This window comes from Zootoca vivipara, chromosome 3, assembly GCF_963506605.1.
Source record: "Zootoca vivipara chromosome 3, rZooViv1.1, whole genome shotgun sequence".
Lineage (NCBI taxonomy): Eukaryota > Metazoa > Chordata > Lepidosauria > Squamata > Lacertidae > Zootoca > Zootoca vivipara.
Genome location: NC_083278.1, coordinates 86,281,435 through 86,303,909, shown reverse-complemented (window position 1 = coordinate 86,303,909; position 22,475 = coordinate 86,281,435). Strand labels below are relative to the sequence as shown.

Genomic DNA, 22,475 nt, shown 5'->3' with positions numbered 1-22,475 from the left:
TGGAGGGACATAGGTGCCCCATCCCTGCCCTGGATGCATTTCTCGGAACTCCCCATATGGCAGGATAGATTCCTACAAGTGGTGCCTATGTATCTGGCTGGTGGAGTCTATGTTCTTCAAATGTGTTTGTGTGAGGGCTGCTGTCAAGCGTGAGCCAGTCTTTAATTATGTTGTGTTCTATATCTTGTTGCTGTTTTAAAAATGCTATGAACTGCCCTGATAGCTGAAGATAAAGAGGCACATTTTAAAATGAGGTGGTCCTCTACAAATGAGTGGAATATTTCATACGGAATTGAACCCAGCTATGGAAAGTTTCTGTTGTCTGTTGAAGAACCTATTTATATGCTGGAAATCTGGCTCCAATATGCTCGTCTATAGTGTTTGTTGTAGAAGTCGTGAGGAGTTTGGGTGGATGTGAATTAATGAATGGACTCCTTATATTTACATACAGAAACTTTGGCAGGCGTGTGTGTGTGTGTGTGTGTGTGTGTGTGTAGGGATTTCCTCAAGCGTTTGGCAGTCGACTTACCACTGAATGACTGACTTCTGTGTGAGAGGAGATGGTGTAGAAGACACTGCAAGATTTCCGTTTATTTTCACAAGCATACAGCCTTTTGTGAAGATGCCGTTGTCACAGGGAAATAAAAAACGCAGAGTGAGAGCAATACTCTTATTGGCTAAACATTGTTGGTAAGAGTGCTATGATCTGGTGGTGTTGAAGGCAAAATTTCCATTCACCTCTCCCAGGGGCACGGTTTCCTTCAGAAATTATAATACCTGCTGTGCTTCATTGACATAGATTCTCTCCTCTGGTATACCCTGTCATAGCTCACCCAACCCACCATTTTAGGTTGAGATGCCACTGAAGTTCATAAATCACAAGTTTGACTATTATTCTTGGGAACTCATAAGGACTACCAGTGATGTGTGAGGAACATTATGACCCTGAGTTTCTCTTTGATTCTGATTTTTAACCCAAGCCGTAAAAGAACCTACTCCAATTAACCTTGCAGCAATGGCTGGAGGGCGAGCTCTGCCTTCCTTCCCCTGCAAGATGCACTTTATCTCTCTCCTTTTTCCATGGCACACGAAAGGTGACTTGGGAATAAGAAGCCCTTGGGTGGGTGGGGGGAGACTGAAACATCCCTTGCACATACAAAAACCTCTCATTGGAGGGAGGAAAATGCAGCCATTTCAAGAGGTTCGGAGCTCATGGAGGCAACAAATATGGGCAAGGGAGGAACTCTTTAACAGAAGGAGTGCATCCTTATGATGGTTCTCTGCAGTTGCTTGCTAAGGCCAAACCTAGTTTGAATTGAGTCCACATCTATTTGTTACTGGAGAATCTCCACTTGAAGGAGCTTCCGAATGTCTCATTTCACAGTGCTACACCAACGCTATCTTTAAGGCCTGGTAAAATACACTCTAGAAGGAACGCGGGTAGCACAGTGGTCTAAACCACTGAGCCTAGGGCTTGCCAATCAGAAGGTCGGCAGTTTGAATCCCTGCGACGGGGTGAGCTCCCGTTGCTCGGTCTCTGCTCCTGCCAACCTAGCAGTTCGAAAGCACCTCAAAGTGCAAGTTGATAAATAGGTACCACTCTGGCGGGAAGGTAAACAGCGTTTCCATGTGCTGCTCTGGTTCGCCAGAAGCGGCTTAGTCATGCTGGTCACATGACCCGGAAGCTGTCTGCGGACAAACGCTGGCTCCCTTGGCCTACAGAGCGAGATGAGCGCCACAACCCCAGAGTAATCCGTGACGGCTTTAATGGTCAGGGGTCCCTTTACCCTCTACCTTTAAAACACACTGAATGTGTCAGACATAGGCAAACTCAGCCCTCCAGATGTTTTGAGACTACGATTCCCATCATCCCTGACCACTGGTCCTGTTAGCTAGGGATGATGGGAGTTGTAGTCCCAAAACATCTGGAGGGCCGAGTTTGCCTATGCCTGGAATATGTTGCTGTCCCCTCTTCCTGGCATCAGGCATAGTACAGGCAGTCAAGCAATTAGCTGGTGAGCATCAGGGAGAAAACCCTCTCCAATCGCAGCCGTTTAATTATATGTTGCATCAGTGGATCAAATCACTGGAGAGCGAGATCCCTTTATCCCATTAGCCCCTCTATGGATCCCGTGGGCCCCTGTGTGTCATTCGATATGTACGTGATGCTCAGTGGGAACAGGATAGCAGAGATGGAAACTGGAGAACGGCGGGATGGTCCATGATGTTTCCTCTTTCTAATTAATTATTATTCTGCTGTCATCCTCAGGAAGCTCCTAATGATACTAAACAGACTATTCGCCCCGTTTGTCGTCTTTGCTGATGGTTCAAAACAACGCTGCTTATTGATGCAAAAGCCTGACTTGTTTGCATATTATACAAATGAGTCTAATATGGCAAAAATAAACATAGTGGCATGTGAAGATTTACTGACTCCTCTTAGGCATTTATGCTGCTGTGCTGTAGGATCAGCCTTTCCCAACCTGGTGCCCTCCAGCTGTTTTGGACTATAATTCCCCATCAGCCCCAGCCAGCATAGCAATGGTGTGCCCTGAAATAGGAGTGATAAATTTAATGTGTGGGGGAGCAATGCTTGCAATTTTTTTTTACACAATTTAATGTTGAATAAGAGCATTTGCTTGCATTAGTTATGGTAGAGGCTCCAGGAAATAATTAGGGGTTCAAACTCCCCCTTTGCAGTAAAAAAGTAGGGACCACTATAGGGTTCCCTATGAATGAAATGACATCACCTTAATTTTGGGAAGACTACGTTTTCATCACTGTGGCCCCTGGATAATAAATCTTCCTTAAGAGATTTTCATTGCCCACCAGCACCCACTGACAGAGGAGAAGACAGAGCACTGAGAGGACCGACCCTTTGCCCAGTGCCCCTTCAAAGCTGGAGCTGGGCCCTGATGCTCAGAGATAGGCCTCTTAATAGGAGATAGGTATAGATAGCTCAGCTCAAGGCTTGTTATAACAGCTAAGAGGCTTCTAGCGCCCCCATCACTTCAAAGGAAACCACTGTAAAGCTAAAGCCGGTGTGGTGTAGTGGTTAGAGTGCCGGATGAGGGCCAGGAAGGCCAGGGTTTGAATTCCCCACTCCACCATGAAGGGCGACATTGGGCCAATCACTCACACTCAGCCTACCCTACCTCACAGGGTTGTTGTTGGGATTAAATGAGAAAGGGAGAGAACATTTATTTATTTATTTACAGTCATACCTCGGTTTAAGTACGCCTCGGTTTGAGTATTTTCAGTTTAAGTACTCCGCGGACCTGTCTGGAACAGATTAATCCCCTTTCCATTACTTTCAATGGGAAAGTTTGCTTCAGGTTAAGTACGCTTCAGGTTAAGTACGGACTTCCGGAACCAATTGTGTTCGTAAACCGAGGTACCTCTGTATTTGAATTTACCACCCTTCAGCAGAAGATCTCGGGTAGGTTCGCCAAGATAAAAATACAGGATAGAAGCACAAAATAAAAAGCTAAAGCAAAAGCAAAACAATAGCCCACCTTCAGCTCTGTGGAGAAAAAGGTGGGATATAAATGCAATTAATTAAAATAAGACATGGTTGGGCCAAAAGGGGTTATGCAGGCACAGCCGATTGGCAGCACTTGCATGGTGCTTTGCGAGCCCCAACCGTTGATTGCTTATCAGGGTTTGCAAAGCATGGACTGTACCTTTGCCCACACTGCTTGATTTCACAGACTTGGGGAAGAAATGGGTCAGCTGATGCCATTGTGATGTCAGCGGTCTGGCAGGTAGATTGCTCTGCCCACCTGTCAAGCTTAACCCCCGGGGGATGGGGGAGAGATAAGGAATTGGCCACCCCAGCCAGATCCAGTTCCCCACCTGGGGAACGCATTACCTGTCCTATAATGTACCTTAAAAAATCTGCTTACCTTTAGAAATGTTGCTTAAGGAGCTTAATGGCAGCTGCTTTGCCATTGCTTAATGGCAGCTGCCTTGTGTGTTTTATTGTTTTATTAATGTGCATTTCATTGACTGTTGACTTAAAGCTGCTTTAAGAGCAGGAAATTGTGATTATTATGATGATGGCGGTAGGGTTCAGCCAGTCCTAAGTCTGGTGCATGGACGTTCAGTGGCAAACACAGCTGTTAGAGTTGTTAGAGGAAAATAAATCATAAAATAGAGGGCTCTATGACAGGCATCCCCAAACTGCGGCCCTCCAGATGTTTTGGCCTACAACTCCCATGATCCCTAGCTAACAGGACCAGTGGTCAGGGATGATGGGAACTGTAGTCCAAAACATCTGGAGGGCCGAAGTTTGGGGGTGCCTGCTGTATGGCATTGGGGCTGGCTGTCCGTGAGATGCGTGTTTTGCCGTTGTGAATTCCATAGAGTTTGAAGACAAGATGCACATCTCTTAAAAAATAAAATAAAATCTGTCTGCCACTAATGCAAACCCACAAAAAGTTCCCTCTATGCATGGCATAGTGGCCAGAGTGCTGGACTAAAGAGTTGAGAGACTAGGGTTCAAATCACCACTCAGCCATGAAGTTCGTCTGGTGACCGTGGGTCAGTTGCTGTCTCCAACATGCCCCACAAGGTTGCTGGGGGGTGGGTGGGCTCTGTTTACACCACCTTGATTGACTTGAAGGAAAGGTGGGATGGAAAAGTAGGTTTAAAAAAAAGCAGAGGGAGGAGCTCTCCTGTCACATCTTAACAGGTTGTGCAACTTATGCCTGTCATAAATTGTAACTGGGAGCAAAAAGATCTGACAGTGGGGAGCTGCTCTTCTGTGTTCAGGAATGGCGATGGAGAGGGAGGGAGAAACTCAGCAAAGAATTATCCTCTTTGAGCCAATTGCTTGCAGGCAGGTAATATGTATTTGGCCCCCTCTCTCTTTGAGCATGTGTGTGCATGCACATGCATATATATATATGTGTGTGTGTGTGCACAGACACACAAATATTTGCACACACCCTCCCTGGCCTGCTCCAGTTTGCCACGTGGTGAGATGGTAGGTGGGAGGCTATCAAGCAGAACCCCCTGGCCTCACAATAGCCACATTGTCTGGTGGCCTGACCTCATTTGCCCACCACGCTGCAGCTGCTCCCATCCCTAGCCAGCCATTAACCCCCAGCATGCTGTGTGCCAGACACAACATTTAACAGGGACGGAGGGAGAGAGCGTTGGGCAGGAGGTACTTCCTTTTGTTTCTTCACTGGCTCTCCTTTCTTGGGTTGGGCGTGTTATTGCTTAGCTCTGTGTTCTGTTCCTAACAACTGTCACCGGCAGGGGTGTTGGGTAAGACTAAGTTGAGAGCTCCTGGAAACACAGAAAAGCCTTGCTTAGTTCGCGAGTCCCGCCTCCTCCCTCTCCCCTCTTGGCAGATCTGCTTATAGCTGTGAGAGAACATTCTCAGTGCTGCTGAGAAAGTGTGTCATGGGGAGGACTTCTGATGCAAAAGTACAGCAGACGTCGACTTGTGTTCTCTCTGTAGGCTTCTTGCCCCGGGTGCTATGTTGGTGCCATGCTGTGTCCTCCCCATCCTTTGTGTGTGATGTGCTCTGAAACAGTGTGTGAATAACATGGAGGGTATTCAAATCCCCGTCTCTCTGGCAGGCTGGACCACTGGGACTAGAGGACAGGGGTGTCCCAGCTTCTTATGTAGTGCTGAGGACATGCCCCCATCGGTGAAATTCATTGTTTGCCTCCATGGGTGGTGGCAATCTCGGATAGGTAGGCACTAGTGACGTTCCCAAGAACACTAAGGGTGTGTCTGTCATTGCTCACCTTTTTTTATTATTTTGCCTTTTCCGGTGTATGTTTCTCTCCATTGGATTCTGCAGCCATTCTGCCTTTGCAGCAGCTGCAGCATATCTTCAGAGTGTAAAACTTCCTCCGATAAGGTTGGGATCAGGGCTTCCTGCGCAAAAGGCAGAGTGACTGCCACAGGTTGGTTTTACTGAAAAACTTTGCTTTAACAAACGGGTAAGGTTCTAAAACAGTGAACGGGCAGTCAGGCTGTTTCCACCTCGCATGGCAAAATCCCCCTTGCTTGGTTTCCATGTTCTGTGCCCTGTGCAGCTGCTGTAGCAGCAGGTGTGAAGATAACCAGGCAGCAGATTCCTCATGTGAACAGAAAAAAGCCTGTGGGAGCAATTTAAAATTGTGCTAGCGTGAAATCTTCTCAGTGAGCTGTGTGCTTTTTATTTTAGAAGCAGGAGGTGGACTTAGGCTTGACATACTGAGCTTGCAGAACAGAACTGCGGGTTCCTGTCCTTTTTTCACTTTTTGGTCTGTAACAGGGCTTCAGTTCTTTCTAGCAGCAATTACTACCGTAATTCTGAGATGTGGGTTTTCGCCATTATAGCATCTCTTTATCAGATTTTTTTTTTTGCCTGCTGCATTTCTGTACCTGTTAAAAAGCAGGAAAGCCATGACACAAAAAAGTTGGTAACTCTAACAGAATACTGTCTCTCCTAAGCTCTCTTCAGGTGTTCATTGCAACTGTGGGCAGAGGGCAGTGCTGCTGTGGGAAGGTCTGAAGGGGGGTTGAAAGTGTGTTTGGTTCAGTCTGGGAAGGCTGTGGGTAGAGTTGGTGGGCGTGGAGAATTCCATCAATTTTTCTTCCAATCTTAAATTCAGTTTGCCACACTTCTGTTTCATTTTTTTTATAAATCCTCACAAAAATGTCTGGTGTGCATTTCTGCCAACATATATTTTTTCTACCGGTATGTTGTTTTGTCTAATAAAATGCATATTTTTTTATGTTCACCAATACATGTATTTTCACACGTTGACACAAACACACACATTTGGTTCAAGGGCTTACTTTGCAATAGTTGGAGATGTGTAAATTTCAGAAACAGCCTGTGTTTGGGTTTTTGCGTTGTTTTGGGAAGTGCAAATGAGTTTGGTTCACATTTTAAAATGACCCTAATTTCTCCCCTTTCCCTGGGAACAGGTGGAGCTTCTGCCCACAGGGACATCGGCAGCCAGGGTGCTGAGCTCCCCACGCCTTCTGCTCATTACTGGAATTCCCAGTTCAGGCATAACGCCTGTCTGTGTACTTCTCACTATGAATTCATGGTAGGATCAAAACTGCATTAGACTTGCCAGCTCAGCAACTCAGGTTGAAGAATGCAGGTCCTGCCCACATCTGCAGCTAATAATAATAAATAATAGTAACTTATTATTTGTACCCTGCCCATCTGCGTGGCTTTCTCCAGTCACTCTGCGGGGCTTCCAACATATTTTAAAACACAATAAAACATTAAACCTTAAATCTGCCTTCTAAAAGTTATATAGTGCCACAGTTTGCAAGATTCATATTGTTTCAGCTATGCCATTTGTGTGCAAGCACATAAACTAATGCTGTGCTGCTTCTCTGAGAAGTGGAGAAAGCAGCTGAAGAAAGCTCTGGAGAGGCAAGAGAGAACAAGCTGCAGCGGCCCTTCAGAGTTTGCAAGGCAAGCTGGGTGTGCTTCTCGCTGCTAATCTGTATAAGGCAATAGGCCTACTCTGCCTGGGGGTTGAAATGGCTCAAGGGAAGGGATGCAAATCTATGTCAATGTAGTTGAATCTAGATTGTAAAGGGCCACACTTCGTGTGTCTTTACCCAAGAGGATTTCCCCGGGGACCATTTTTGCTTGCAAAGACTTGTGATAGTTTCGAGGTGCAAAACTACTCCTGTGCCTCCCTCCCCACATTTGCTCCAATCTGACTTGCAGGATCCTCACATGGCATTCCGCCCAACTTTTGGAGACTCAAAACCAGGATGTGTGTCTTCCAGGATGCACTTCTGGGTGAGTCGCATGACCCATGCCTCCCACCGGCCCAGAAAAAAAATGCTTTTTCTGGGGCAAGAGCGCAGCACCCAAAATGGCCGCCATGATCTCGTCCGGAAAAAAGGGACATCCCGTTTTCCCCAGGGCTCTTGGCAGGTTTGTAATGCAGTAAAAATGAATGGGGTCAACACCTAATGTTTTGAGTTATCTGCAGTCCACGTAGAGACGGGAAGGGAATGCAATTTCAGACAAGAGCCTGCTTTGGTAACAGAAAGATTTACGATGCAGCTTTGCAGGCCTTGGAAAAGCCTCAAATTGGTTAAGCATTAAGACCTGTAGAACCTATGCATGTTTACTTGGAAGGTAAGTTAGCCGCGTTTCGAAGGGGTCTATTGCCAGATTAAGTGTTCTTAGGGTTGCTCCCCTAAAATTATTTGTGCCTGAGGCCTGTGGGCTTCTGGAATTTCTCGCACTTGGAAACTTGGTTGCAGCCTGACTTGCGTGTAGAGGAATAGCAGCGGGGATCCCGTCGAACCGTCAATGACATGCCCTTGTGGCAGCGTCAGGAGCAGAACGTCGAAAGCTCAGTTCCAACACCTGGTTTAAAATAGAAACTGTTAACAGCACAATGAGGATGGATGAGGGAAACCTCTGGCTTGTTTTCAGCCTGGCTTTGGGCTATTGTTTTCAGAATTTTCTGGGGAAAACCAGTGTGGCGAAATGGTTTGAGGGGAAACTGAACTGAGGAGCTGGGAAAGAAACCCTTCTTAACTTTCCCACCTATAGGATAGCTAGTAGCCAGGACGGGGTGGTCTGGCTCCACTGTTGAAGGCAGCATGCCTTGAAATACTATTTTCTGTGAATCACAGGTCGGAAGAGTGCTGTTGTGCTTGGGTTTTGCTCACAGGCTTCACATGTGAATTGCAAGAACTCAGGCCAGAAGAAAAATGGATTTCAAATAAATCTTCACAAGGTTTTATTTGTGTGACGAGGAGGAGTCAATCCCAGTATTGAAGGCAAATAAAGATAAATTCCAGTAAAAATCAGGACAAGGCCCTGTTTCGACAATTCTTCGTCAGCAAAGATTCACAGGTCAGAGTGTACCAAGTCTGTTTGCCTGTGAATCTTTGCTGACGAAGAATTGTCGAAACAGGGCCTTGTCCTGATTTTTACTGGAATTTATCTTTATGTGCATTCAATACTGGGATTGACTCCTCATCACACAAATAAAACCTTGTGAAGATTTATTTGAAATCCATTTTTCTTCTGGCCTGAGTTCTTGCAATTTACTGTTTATTTCTGGACTTTACCAAGAACTCCAATTTCTACCACAGGCTTCACATGGGCATTGGGTTGGCCACCATGAGAACGGGATGCTGGACTTGGGGCCACATAAAGGGCACCATGACACCACATTAAATTCCCCCAAGGAATTCTGGGGGCTGTAGTTTGTGAAGGGTGCCGAGAGTTGTTAGGAGAGCCCAATTACATTCCCAGAACTGCAACTCCCAGAGTTCATTGGGAAGAGGGATTGATTGCTAAACTTCTCTGAGAATTGTAGCTCTGGGTGGGGAATAGGGGTCTCCTGACAACTCTCAGCACCCTTAAAAAAACCATAGCTCCCATAATTCCTGGGGGGGGGGGACACATAGCAGGGCGATGTACAGTTATACAAAAAACCAAACCAAACCCCACACCATAAAAATCATACTTAAAAAGTTGAAATCAGAAATCAGCTAACTGTTGTGGAAGGGCGCATTCTCAATTGCTGAACGGAACAAAAACTTTCTCAGCAGGCGTTTAAAAGTTGAGACAGAAGGAGCTTGCAATTTGTGTTCATTTGGCTTTCTTTCTTAGTGTGGGGTGTCTGATGGGGATTTTGTGCCGTTTGAAAATACTTTGAACAAAAAACAAAAAACCATGGTACAGTCCACCAGGAGCAGTACTTAGAAAAGTGGTACCGTAGTGGGCATTTGGTACCATAGTGGTTTAAAGTGGTACCATAGTGATTTAAACATCTGGTGAGAATGTGGCCTAGATGGGCATTTGTTCTGATCGAGCAGCGCTCTTTTTACATTCTGGTACACCAGAGGCACAACTGGCGGGACCCAGCAGCCTGTTTATGAGACTTGGAGAAGAAAGGCATGCAGGATATATGAGAAGGACAGCTCTTCTCTGATATGAGCAACTGGTCAGAACTTTCTGCTGCCACCTTCATCTTTTGTGGTGTAGGCCTGGGGGCAAATGCAAACCAGGGGTAGAAGGCATACCGGTAACCCCAAAGAACATAACTACAATTTCCTCATTAGTACACCAAGTTTGCTTTCGGTTCACAATTTGGTTGTTTCTTCGCCCAGTGAGTAATAGTGTGTTGTGATACAATTGTTGTTTCATATCATGCTCCAGTATCTTTTGGCTACGCAGCTAACAGATGGGGTTTGAAATTATGGGTTGCGGTGTTTAAATATTTAACTTTTGAATGATGAAAATGGTAAAATACAGATAGGTGTTGGACTTCAGGAATGTTGTGAACCTAATGGGGTTGTAACTTCTTCACATGACATTGAATGGGAAGCATGTAAGGGCTACATTCAAAGCAGGATTCTAGCATATGCCTTCCATAAGGAATGCATTAGAACATTGCAGGAAGAGAATTTTCAGAAAACAACGAAGTCTCTTCTAAATCAATTTGCAACATCCTTTTTCTCAGGTCTTTATAGAAAACATCTGCAACATGCTAAATATGAATTAAATTAGGGCAGAATTTGGATTTACATGTATGCACCAAATATATTGGGAAAGTGAAACAAAATAAAAATGTTCATTCCAGTAGCACCTTAGAGACCAACTAAGTTTGTCATTGGTATGAGCTTTTACCAATGACAAACTGAGTTGGTCTCTAAGGTGCTACTGGAATGAATTTTATACCGTATTTTGTTTTGACTATGTTAGACCAACACGGCTATCTACCTGTAACTAGACTGGGAAAGTGGTGAGAGACTGGATAAGATAATTGACTTTTCATTTTTTTTAAAGTCAGAACTATATGCTGTTGGTTAGAGGTGAGTTCAGTAACAAAAAATAAATAAATTCAGTGTTTCAGAAGTATTACTCCAAATTACAGAGAAAGGATAATGATCCTACATGGTGTGTGATTTTGAAAGCATTTTTCCCCCAGTTGGTTCTCCTACATCTTAAATACACTGCAAAATGAAGTTCTTGCAAAACCATTACAGATGGGAGAAATTAAGAATGCCATTTATATAATGAAGAATGGGAAAGTGCAGGGGTCAAATGTCAAGTTCAAAGTATGGTGCATATATTTCTGTTTCTTCTAAGTCTTGTAAAATCATGCTCTCTGGGTAGATTATAAGCCAGTCAATTAATGTAGGTGCTAAGATGCCAACAGTGAATTTGGCAAATGGAGTTGAAGCAGTGGTAACAGCAGGATGTTAGGCGGTTTACGTCAGAATCAACATACATGTCCACCATGCACATGAATCCAACCTACAACCTGAGAGGAATGGAAACGTGCCAGAACTTGTGCGCATTTAAAATAAATGCACCCAAATTCACCTTCATGGCTGGTAAAGAACACGGCAACACCAGGAAGTAGGAAAGATTGGTTTAATTGCTCAGATAAGAAAGAGAGAGCATATAGGCTGATTTGGGCAGCAAGTCATTTGCATCGAGTAGAAAGCAAAGTGCCTAAAACCTCCCCAGATGTGAGGGACTTGGAGATACCGCAACCCTAGGCAGTGTGCATCATGCTGTTGCACACAAGAATTTGTGGATAAGAACATAGGAAGAGCTCTGCTGGATCAGACCAAAAGCCCAGCATCCTATTCTCGCAGTGACCAACCAGATGACTGTGGGGAAGCCCACAAGCAGGACATGAGCGCAATTCCCCACTTGTGAGTCTTGGCCACTGGCTCCAGCCGTGGACGCAGAACATAGCCATTGTGGCTAATGGCTATAGATAGCCTTGAATTTGTCACCTTCTCATTTAATGACATCCATGTCGGTGGATTAGCTTCATTGGATGACCCTGAGTTCCAGAGAGGGGCAGATATTCTCTCTACCCGCTTTATCATGTCCTCACTTGCTTGTAAGAGTTGTTTATTGACTCTTCCCCCCCCCATCACCTCTGTTGAAACACACACACCTTTTGGCAATGGTGTCTCCCTTAGACACTGACCCAAAGGACAGGAACTGAAGATGCTTGGGGAAGAAGCTGCTTCTTGATGAGCTCCATTCAAGAGCGAGTGAGGGGATCCCAGCAGTTGTTTCCCCCCCTCTATTTAAAAAATCAGCATTTTGTCTTGCTTTCAGAGTCCCACGCTTGAAACTGCCATGCATGTGTTCTCTCTCCCCATCACCTAGGCCTCTGGTGTCCACCCAGAGTTTTAGATGCCAAGCAGGAGTGAGAGCTGGGCCTTGCCCTTGAGTGACAAAATAATTGCCTTCTCATCCAGGGGAATTTCAAAACAAGCCCGTGGTTTTGTGGCAAGGAGGGGGGAAAATTGTAAGCCTGACGACCTTTTCTCCCGATCATAGTATTAGTACTGGCATTTTTGTAAGGGGAAATCTGCTTCCGACTCTTCAGAATATCGTCAAATTAATACTGAGGGAGGTTTTTATTTATTTATTTACATTGAACAGCTATAGACAGTACATGCCAACTTCAAGTTTCTTCGTTTCGGTCTAATCACTCGCCTTTCCACTATATATGTGTGTGTGTACACTACATCTATATATATATATATATATATAAATGGTGAAGGTGCATGTGTGTTAGTCCCCACTTTTCTCCCACAAGCACTTACCCGATCGTCCTGAAATTTGGCCGCAACCTCAGAGTCACATGTGAGCAGGTAATCATGCACTTACACTGACCAGCTGACACACCTAACACAGGTAAAAACCTGGATTTGTGGTCAAAAAAATTGCACCCTCCAGTGGACATTCAACGAACAATGGACAAACATACTCCCACAATCCCTCATGCCCCGGAGACCACGCCTCCAACAGAGAACAAACCGCCCCGAGACCAAGCCGCTCCTCAGGGAACCAAGCCTGCCTCGGAGATCGCACATCCGAGACCAGGCCGCTCCCCAGGGACCCGCGCCCGCCCAGGAGATCACGTACCAGCGACCCCCTCCCCCGACCAAGCCCACTCCACACACACACACACACACCACAGATCGTGCCCCCGCCGATTCCGCCGCCGCCTCCTCCCACTACCTCCTTCCACCCGAACAAGCCCACTCCACACACCCCCACCCCACGGATTCCACCCCCGCCGATCCAGATGTCTCCCGGGACCCTCCGCCTCCGATCCTAACACCCCCAAGGACCAGGCCACCTCCCCGACCACCCCTCCAATCCCGACGCCTCAGGCCTACCTCACCCCACCACCTCAGGCCTAAGCTTCCACCTACCATACTGGTTCTGCCCCCGCCCATCCCGACATCTCCCAGGACCCTCTGCCGCCAATCCTACCACCCCCAGGGAACAGGCCGCCTCCCTGACCACCCCTCCACCCCACCCCCTCCGTATTACTCTCAATCGTTGGGGGGGGGAAATAGGGGTCAGGGATAGGTAAACCCTTCCCTGGTTGGGGTGGGTTTCGGGGGTCAAAATGGAGATAACAGATAGGTATGTCCTTCCCTGATTGGGATGGGGGGGGCATAGCTGCCAAGTCTCCCGTTTTCCACGGGAAACCGCGTTTTCCCAGCTGTCCCCAGCCGAAAAAACGGATCCCCCCCCCCGGTTTCTTCTGGCGTGGCAGCCATTTTGGAACTGGGCGGAGCATGCTCAGAAGCGACTTTTGATGCTGCTCTGCCCAGTTCCAAAATGGCTGCAACGCGACTTCTGGTGCGGTGGCCATTTTGGAACTGGGCACATCAGCATCAAAAGTCACTTCTGAGCATGCTCCGCCCAGTTCCAAAATGGCTATCGGGCTATTTCCGGTATACTACTTCCGGTCCGGTCCCTTATTTTTCAGAGAGGAACTTGGCAGGTATGATGGGGGGGGGTCAGTCAATAGGTGACAGGGATAACTAAGACCTTCCCTGGGATGGGTCGCTACAGAGTGTGGGAAGACACAGGTATCCCCCTATCTAAACATAACACAGGGGGGACTCTGACGGTCTGTTGAATCTGAAGGGGGACTCTGACCCGCCGTTTAACAAACAATGCCACAGCAATGCGTGGCATGGCCAGCTAGTAGATATATACACACACACACACATGTCAATTTTTTATGTGTTGTAAGCCGCCCATAGTGGCTGGGGAAACCCAGCTAGATGGGCGGGGTATAAATATTATTATTATTATTATTATTATTATTATTATTATTATTATTATTTTACACTAGGGCCTCTGCCCCTGCTCTCTGTGCCCACAAACCCCTCCTTTGGCTGAGCTTCCCCAGTAAATACCAGCTTGATGATACTTTTCACAGCAGCGCTGGAAACAAAGCCCGAGTTTGTTTTATACAGGCATTTCCAGGAAAATTATGTTCAGAGTTGGCTGGTTGCACGCATGGATTGGGACAGTACTCTTCCTGCTTTGCGTATTTTGCCTGGGAACCCCTTCTAGTGCCGGAAGCTCTGGGGATGAATTTAGCCCACAGGCTTGGAACTCAAGTTGGGATGAGGGGGAAGAAGCCACTGTGTTCTTGCTCCAGTGCCTTTCACATAAGTTTAATTTGCAAAAATCAGTAGGTGAAACTCTGCAAGGCATGTCAAGGGGGATTATCATGTGCCACTTGTACATACACATCAAGCTACTGTTAAAGGCACAAGAGCCAGGGATGTATTAAGCTGGCAGTCCTACTTGGGTCCAGGAGCAAGCTATGTTTTGGTGAGTCTATGGAGAGAGGCTCCATTGGGTGATCAGGAGGTGGAGCTAACTGGTAGAGCACATGTTTTGTGCTAGTAGTAAGTGGTTTACTGGAAGCTGCCTCGTGAGCCATAGTCTGTCATCTACCCTTCCCCGCCTTTTAGAACACTGCTAAGGTAATAACTTTATATAAGTTTGAGAAGTGATGGGCAAAGTTCCAAATGCTCATTAATTTGGTTCACACTGATAATTGGTTTTGCAGTGCTATATAGGATTCATACTGGGTGGTTCGCATTTCTGGCTGTCAGTGTTGTTTTGGTTCGAGAAATCTTGCTTGCTCAGACGTCTAATTAAAGAGACTTCTGAACGCTGAATTACTTAAGTTTGAAGTAGAGTCTTTTGACAACTTGATGGTTTCTGGCTGTGGAGTTTTCTCTTGTGCTCAGCTCGCTTTGATCCTAATTGGGTAGGGATGTTTTGGGCGTGCCGCTTCTGAAGGATCTCATTTGTACTGGAGTGTTTTGCTGAACAGTATTAAACTGTTCTGTTTCATGCTGAAATGTTATGATGTCACTTTTGGAATAGGGCTGCCATTTTGTAATGGGCTCAGAATAAAACTGAAAAGGATATATATTCATTGCTTCTGTAATGCTACATTGAGCAGAGGCAACGTGTGGGTAAAAGACAGATGTATGTTAACCTCATAACAGCAGAGTTTGCGGTTATGCTGCTCCCTTCTTGTATCTCTCGAGTTTCTTTTCTCTTTCTCATTATGGGATCAACATAACCACAAGCTCACGCACTGCAGCATTGCAGAATCGGTGTCCATCGTTTTTAAACACATCTCAGTTTCATTTGCAGCCCATTATGCTACTCCAAAAGTTACATTAGAATACTTCACAATAGTGGAACTTGCAGTTCTGTTGGTCCCAAAGAATGAAAAAGACAAGATCACACTGCATTTAGGGTTCTACAGATCAAACAGACAAGTTCCCTGCTCTAGGGAAGGAACAATCTGTGCCTCGAGTATCCATGGCGCTTGTTCAGCCCTTACGTTAAAAAATAAATAAAAATATTAAAATAAATGTGTTAAGAGTTTCATAATCACAGTGCTAAAATTAAGACTCAATGGTGGTACTGTTGGAAAGGCATTTTAAATAGGTTTTCTGTGAATATATTAATGTAAAATGTTTCCACAAATTCCTACACAGCTTTTTATTATTGCTGATTCATTCTTACAGCATATCTAAAGCCATAGATTTACACAGGGTTAATAGATCATCCTTCTCCCCCTGAGAACCAAACCATTTGGGACCATTTATGGGTATATTAGGACAGTGGTGCTCAACCCCCGGGCCACGGGCCGGTACCGGTCCATGGATCAATTGGTACCGGGCAACCCAAGGAACATTAAATACAATTAAATTAAAATTATTAAATCAAAACAATCTAAATAAAATACAAGCAATCAACGTCTCCCCCCCTCAGCGGGCCGCAGTAAAATTATCAAACGTTGACTGGTCCGCGGCGATAAAAAGGTTGGGGAGCACTGTATTAGGATATCAAAATAGATAAATAACTCTGAAAAGGGCTAGGAACATCAGCATTTGCCCAAGTAAAATTCTCAGGGATTCTTTGGGAGAAACCAATGCAGTTGCCTAAATATGTCAGTTTTTAATACACTTTTAAAATGTGTCGGGAGGATTTTTTTAAAGCCTTTGCTCTGATTGGATGCCACCACCTGTTAATAGCAAGAAAACCCCATTTGGTACCATGGGTCTCTGTAGTGCTTCTTAAATGTTTGTTTGAACTTCCAACTCACTTCTAGCACTCCAGCATTATTTAACACCCAAATTAATTGTGCAGCATATTTGCTTGCTCTTACCCTATGATTCTGCTCCTTTTTCAGAAGATGCTGTTTAAGAAGAATTGTGGCACAAAGACGAGAATCATCAAAATTCGGGTAAGTGGCTATTGCTTGATAGCTCTCATTTTTGTCTTCTTCCTCCTGGGGTTGGGCGATGAAGTTTCCTTGCTTGTGGGATGGTAATATAGCAATGAACCTTCATCTTGCATTCATCCTGATTTCCTTGCAGCATGCTTACACGTCTTTCACTTAATTCACACTTTTCATTATATTTCCATGTCACTTTCCAAACTGCAAAAAGTCTTAAAGTGGATTTGATGTGCTCTGGTGATGGGGGCTGTTCAATCCACTTCAGTTGCACAAACTTAAAGTCCTGGCAGGCAGCTGAATCACTCCCACAAAACACTGGCAGGCTGGAGACGTCCAAAATGTTGTGCTCCCCCTGGGTCCACCTCTGGAATAGCAGAAAACTTCATATTCAATCGGTTGCAGTTGCCTCAGAAGAACTTCATTGGTTTTTTCTCCAGAAAGGGGGTTGTGTCTAGCGGCAAAAGTGAAGATCGGGTGAGGACTGCAGGCAGAGATGGAAATTAGACACTCCTAAACTTGAGCATCAGGGAGTTCAATTGTATATTCTGAGCCATGTGTAGGAATCCTGAGGTTTCTGACGCATGAATCACCATTGCCAGCCTTTCCCTGTCCAACAGAATTTTGTGTGAGATTGGGAGAAGAGAACTGAGTTAAGGGCTGTGATGTACCTCTATGGAAGAAAGGGCTTTCATATAGTTTGGTTGCTTTGTTCTGTCCACATCTGTTAACCCTTTGGGGCCAACTACGCCAAATGCACTGCATCTAGTAGTTATGAACCATGGAGGACCACCAACAGAGACTTCCCCCAAGTCCTAAGTGATTGGGCTGGGGATATAAGGGATTAGGCAGTCTTTAAAATATTCTGGACCCATGTTGTTAAAGTCCTTGTAAATACAAGAACCTTCAAACTGGCCCGGTAGAGTATGGGCAGCTACTGCAAGCATTTGAGCCCCAGAGCTATGTGCTATGTGTAACAAGGTGATCTGTGTACCTGCTCAGTTTGTTCTGCTGACGGCTGACTGGCAACTTCCATGGCCCCAGCTGTCCCTTATTGTGGCTTTTTGCCTTTAACCCATACTTGGCTTTGACAGCCCTTCAAATGGACGAACAGGTGGCCACTCTATTACTATCATTGCCAGTTGGGAATAACATCTGAATATCCTTAGATGGTGGTTTGCATTAATCACAGCATTAGTGCTAATCATTTCATCGTTGGATGCATTGCTTAATATGTAGATATGTGGTGTATACAATCAGTTACGCATTAGTTGTGCCCATTAGGAAGAACTGAAATGATGATTATCACTTCATTCAGTAATGAGGATAATTGGTCGTTGGTAGAGTATCTGATTCACATGCGGAGAAGGCCTCACATTCAATCCCCGACATCTCCAGGCCGGGCTGGGAATGTCCCCATTCTGAACCTTTGGAGAGCTGCTGACATCCAATGTGGACATTACTGAACTACCGGTAGATGGACAAATCATCTGAATTGGTACCATGCAGCTTCCATTTCAGCCAAACCACACTCACCTGGCTCAACTGAAATGGGGTTTGCAACCACTGCTAATCAGCTGATCAACAGTGCCTCCCAAGCTCTGTGCACTGATCAGCAGGTCTTGGGAAGCTCTATTTTTAGCACTCTGCAAGTGCTGATTAACCGATTATTGGGGCTTCGTGGGCTGTGTTTTTGGCCGCAGAGTCTGACATAGAACCAAGCGAGCAAAAATGGGTCACCTGATGCTATTCTGATGTCAGGTGATTGGTAGGTGGGAGATCTTGCCCACCTGACATGCTTGGCCCTCGAGGGGTGGGGGAGACAACTATCTCTCTCCCCCCCCGCCTGAACCAGTTACTCACCCCTGTGGTAGAAGGAGGGATCTAATTCCAGAAATGGAGAGGAAAGGGTGGCAAGTGCCAGGTGGACGTGTGGATGCTAGGGTGAGTTAGAGAGGGAAGTTGGGAAGCTAATACAGTGGTACCTCGACTTACGAATGACTCGACTTACGAATGTTTCGAGTTACGAACAGAGTTCCGTCCGCCATTTTGGGTGCTGTTTAGATAGGATTTTTTCGACTTACGAATTTTTAAAGTTTTTCCCCCCATTGGCTTCGACTTACGAAGGTCCGTTCGGAACGGATTAAATTCGTACGTCAAGGTACCACTGTACACATTTCTTCAAAGCAGTGTGGATACCTGCGTGAGAGCAGGTAAGAAGGAAAGAAGAGAATAGCTGAGGAGCAGATAGATAATAATTACTTCAAGTCCTTCACTGAAGCACAAAAGTGTCTTTTTTATTTTTTAAAAAAAGTACTAGATTGGGTTCATGATGGCAAGAATATTTTCTGCAGCCCCTTTCCTGTTAACTAAAACAATAATTTGTTATAGAGGTAGCATTTTTGTGGCCAGCAATGCCACAACAGAGCTCTGTTCTTGGAATGCTTCTTTCATCACATAATATCCTCCTATTGTGATAAGGGCGGGGAAGCAGGAGTTAAGATGTGAAAGTAATCTTCTCCCATGCACTTTCCCAGGAGGAAGAGCATGCATGTTTGAAATGTGCTGGGAATCGACTTGGCAATAGATTATTTCCTGCACCTGGTGATTTTTGCTTCTTTCATCTTCTCAATGTGTGGTACAGCCCTCCTTGATTTTTGTAAGCATTCTTCTTAGTAATTGACTTGCTTTTGAGAACAGTTAACTTAAAATCCCATTTGCTGCTTTGCAAAACATTCCCCTGATTTTGCTGAGTTCTCCAGGCAAAATATTTCAGCTGGATAATTTTTCATGGAGTTCTAGGCAGCATGTACCTCCTGTTTATTGTGGGGGTGGTGATGGTGTGCATCCCTTTCACAAATGGCACCAGAAAATAATTTCTTAACTCTGCATATCACTGAAGCACAAAAATAAGGAAGATGATTGATATGACCTAACTCTCCAAGAAAAATAAACAGGAAGTTTGTGGCTCATTCATGTAAATCTCATCTCTAAACAGCTTGTGGGCATAATCTGAGAAATCATAAAGCTGTAAAGTGGCTGATAACCACTAAGCGAACTAAAACAGTATAACTTAGTTCATGATCTTTGGCAGTTTCAAAGGATTCTCCGAGAGGAAATGATTATTATTTCTTTAAGAAACTTTCAAGTGCAGAATTCTAAATGGCCAACAGTTTAATAACAAAATAGCATTTCGTCTTTTTTAATCTCTTCTTTAAAAACAACAGAGGTCCTTTTTCTAGCCCCTTGTTGCAGACACCAAGAACTGCAAATTATAATGCTGATCCCGCTTGATTTTTCCAAATTGAAGCATGTGTTTCATTGTTCTTTTTTCCCTGTAAGAAATAAAGTCCTTCACACAGCAAAATATTTCTCTGGTTTTGTGATCATTTTGATCATACATATCTGATAGGTAAGCTTTTTTGCTACTTTACCAACTCTTCTGGTGTGGTGCTATCTTCACAGAAATCAGTCATATGCCTTATGTTTTAGATGTTTCACGTAACACTCAGCACCTTTCTACCTCTTGACATGCTAACACTCTCTCTCTCTCTCTCTCTCTCTCTCTCTCTCTCTCTCTCTCTCTCTCTCTCTCTCTCTCTCTATATATATATATATATATGTCTCCTTCCCCACACCCTTTCCAACAAATTTGTGAGACTTTTTCTGTGTGCAAATGGGTATAGTACCATCTATGTAGCATTTTGATAGTATTCTTTTATCCAGAATGTATGCCAGTACAAATTCATTCGCTTCATTACCCACACATGGGAGAAAAAGTAGTGTAGCAAGATGGGAGCTCTAGCCTTGGGCAAGGAGGAAGGGAGAACAGGTGATGCCATTTTGAGTAATCCATAAAATTCCAGGTTTGAGCTGAAATAGCAAAGTTATTGCAAATGACCAAATGGATAAGGCAAGAGATGAGGAGGCTTGAAAGCAAGAACAAGAAGGATGCAAAATAGGAAGAGAAGTGCCATCTCCCTGATGGATTTACTGAAAATGAGCCCAATCTCTGGTGAGAGTTGATGTACAGTAGATTATCGCAACTCATTTCATCTTCCTTGGATCCTGTCTTGTAGACCTGCACTCACTTTCAAGCTCTTCATTCTCACACAACAGCAATCCGTTTCTTGCAGTTCCATGGGTTGCCTTTGCAAATGATAGTTCTTGAACACCAGCTCTAGTTCTTTCTGTTCGGAAGAGAGAGCAACTTTAACTAAGCATGGAATCCTTAGTCCTCCAAACAAGCCAACTGGCTAAGTTAGATATGAGGCAGAAACTTCATGTACAAGAGCAGAAATGCTCCTGCTAACAGAGACATCCGTATCAGATAATGCTCCATGGAAGGGGCAAATATTTGGGTGTCCTTCTTTGCTCTTCCGAGTTTGAGGACTGACCTTTGTGGCTTATTTCTCCAGCAAGGTAGTAATTAGACTTTGATCATTTCATTACGTGGGTGGAGGGTGGGAGTTAATCTTGCCTTTTATTTTAATTCTGGCATTATCTGTCAGCCCAGCGGCATTTTGAAATTTGTCCCATTTGGGGCCTTGTTAACAATTAAAAGTAGGAATAGAGTAAAAAAGAAAAGGTCATGCTGCTGTAGGAGTGGAAGCAGGAGATGTAGGTCAAATCAATGGCTCTCATTCTTATATATGATTTTTTTGGGGGTTCCCCCCCAAAAAAAGACTGGCTTGCAGGGAGGTTACAGTTTTCCACACCATAGTCTGTCAACAGATCTCTTATATTTGCCTTTCTTTCTGGTGAGTGTGGGAACCTGGATCTCCTTTTCATTAATTCTTCTGCTGTACAATGTGCCCATGATTCTTACCCTTGGCCTCTGCCAGGGAAGTGATTTATCCAGAGGCAAAGGCCTAGTGTCGGCATGTGTAGTCCCTGTGCCAACAGCCTTGGCTAGAATAAGATGATAAAGATGCACTTTGTTCTTTTCAGTTTTGATTCTTTCTACATGCATACTATTGCTTGTGTTGGGTTTGTTAGCTGTGAGCAACTGCAGTGCCTGGGGCCTAATGCAAATTGCAGGGTGTATACAGGGTGCTTGCATATATTCTCTCTCCACCAACACCCCACTCTGCACATTTACTCCATAAGGCAGCCATTCATTCTGTGTATTGCAGATCCCGAGGCTAGCATCTGATTTGCATTAGACATAAAGGCTATAAAGTCTTACAAGCACATGTACCAGCAGTACCCGTTCAAAGCGACATGTGCCCGTGTTTGCAGAGTACTGGTGCTCCAAAGATGCCGTAGCTCAGTTGCAGAGGGCACATGCACCACATGCTGGTGGTCTGTATTCCAGCTCTCCAGGATCTTTTCCAGCCCTAAGTGGAGATTAAGGGAAACAAGCGACTGATCAAGGTCATTCTTGATCAGCAGGTCTCCAGCATTTCAACAGGAGTATGTCCCAGCCCTGCTTGGAGGTTCCGGGGATGGAAATGGGGACGATTTGCATGTGTTCTCCCACAGAGCTACAACTCTTCCATTGCTGCCACTCCCTGCAGATGGTTCAGAGGCAGATGGCTTGACTTGTTGTAAGGCAGCTTCCTATGTTCCTGTGCTCTATATCCAAGGCAGCTCCATCTGGTACACTGGCTGAGACCCTACCTGCCTGTGCATTATCTTGCCAGGGTCGTACATGCCCTGGTTATCTCCTGCTTCTGATGATCGTCTTCCAAAGCAACTACTCTATTCCAAACTTAAAAATGGAAAGCGTAATGCTGGTGGTCAACAAAAGAGGTTTAAAGACTCTCTCAAGGCAAATCTTTAAAAATGTAGTACAGTCATACCTCGGTTTAAGTACGCTTCAGTTTGAGTACTTTCAGTTTAAGTACTCTGCGGACCCGTCTGGAACGGATTAATCCACTTTCCATTACTTTCAATGGGAAAGTTCGCTTCAG

At 44.9% G+C, this 22,475-nt stretch overlaps 1 protein-coding gene across 1 annotated transcript in view; it reads left to right on the top strand.

Annotated features, from left to right (window-relative positions):
• The window catches only part of LOC118083262 (uncharacterized), a 58,027-nt gene that overhangs the window by 17,992 nt on the left and 17,560 nt on the right, over positions 1-22,475 (top strand). The window contains exon 4 of the mRNA XM_035111510.2: positions 16,516-16,569. Coding sequence (XP_034967401.1) covers positions 16,516-16,569 — 54 coding nt within the window. The remainder of the gene's footprint in view (positions 1-16,515; positions 16,570-22,475) is intronic.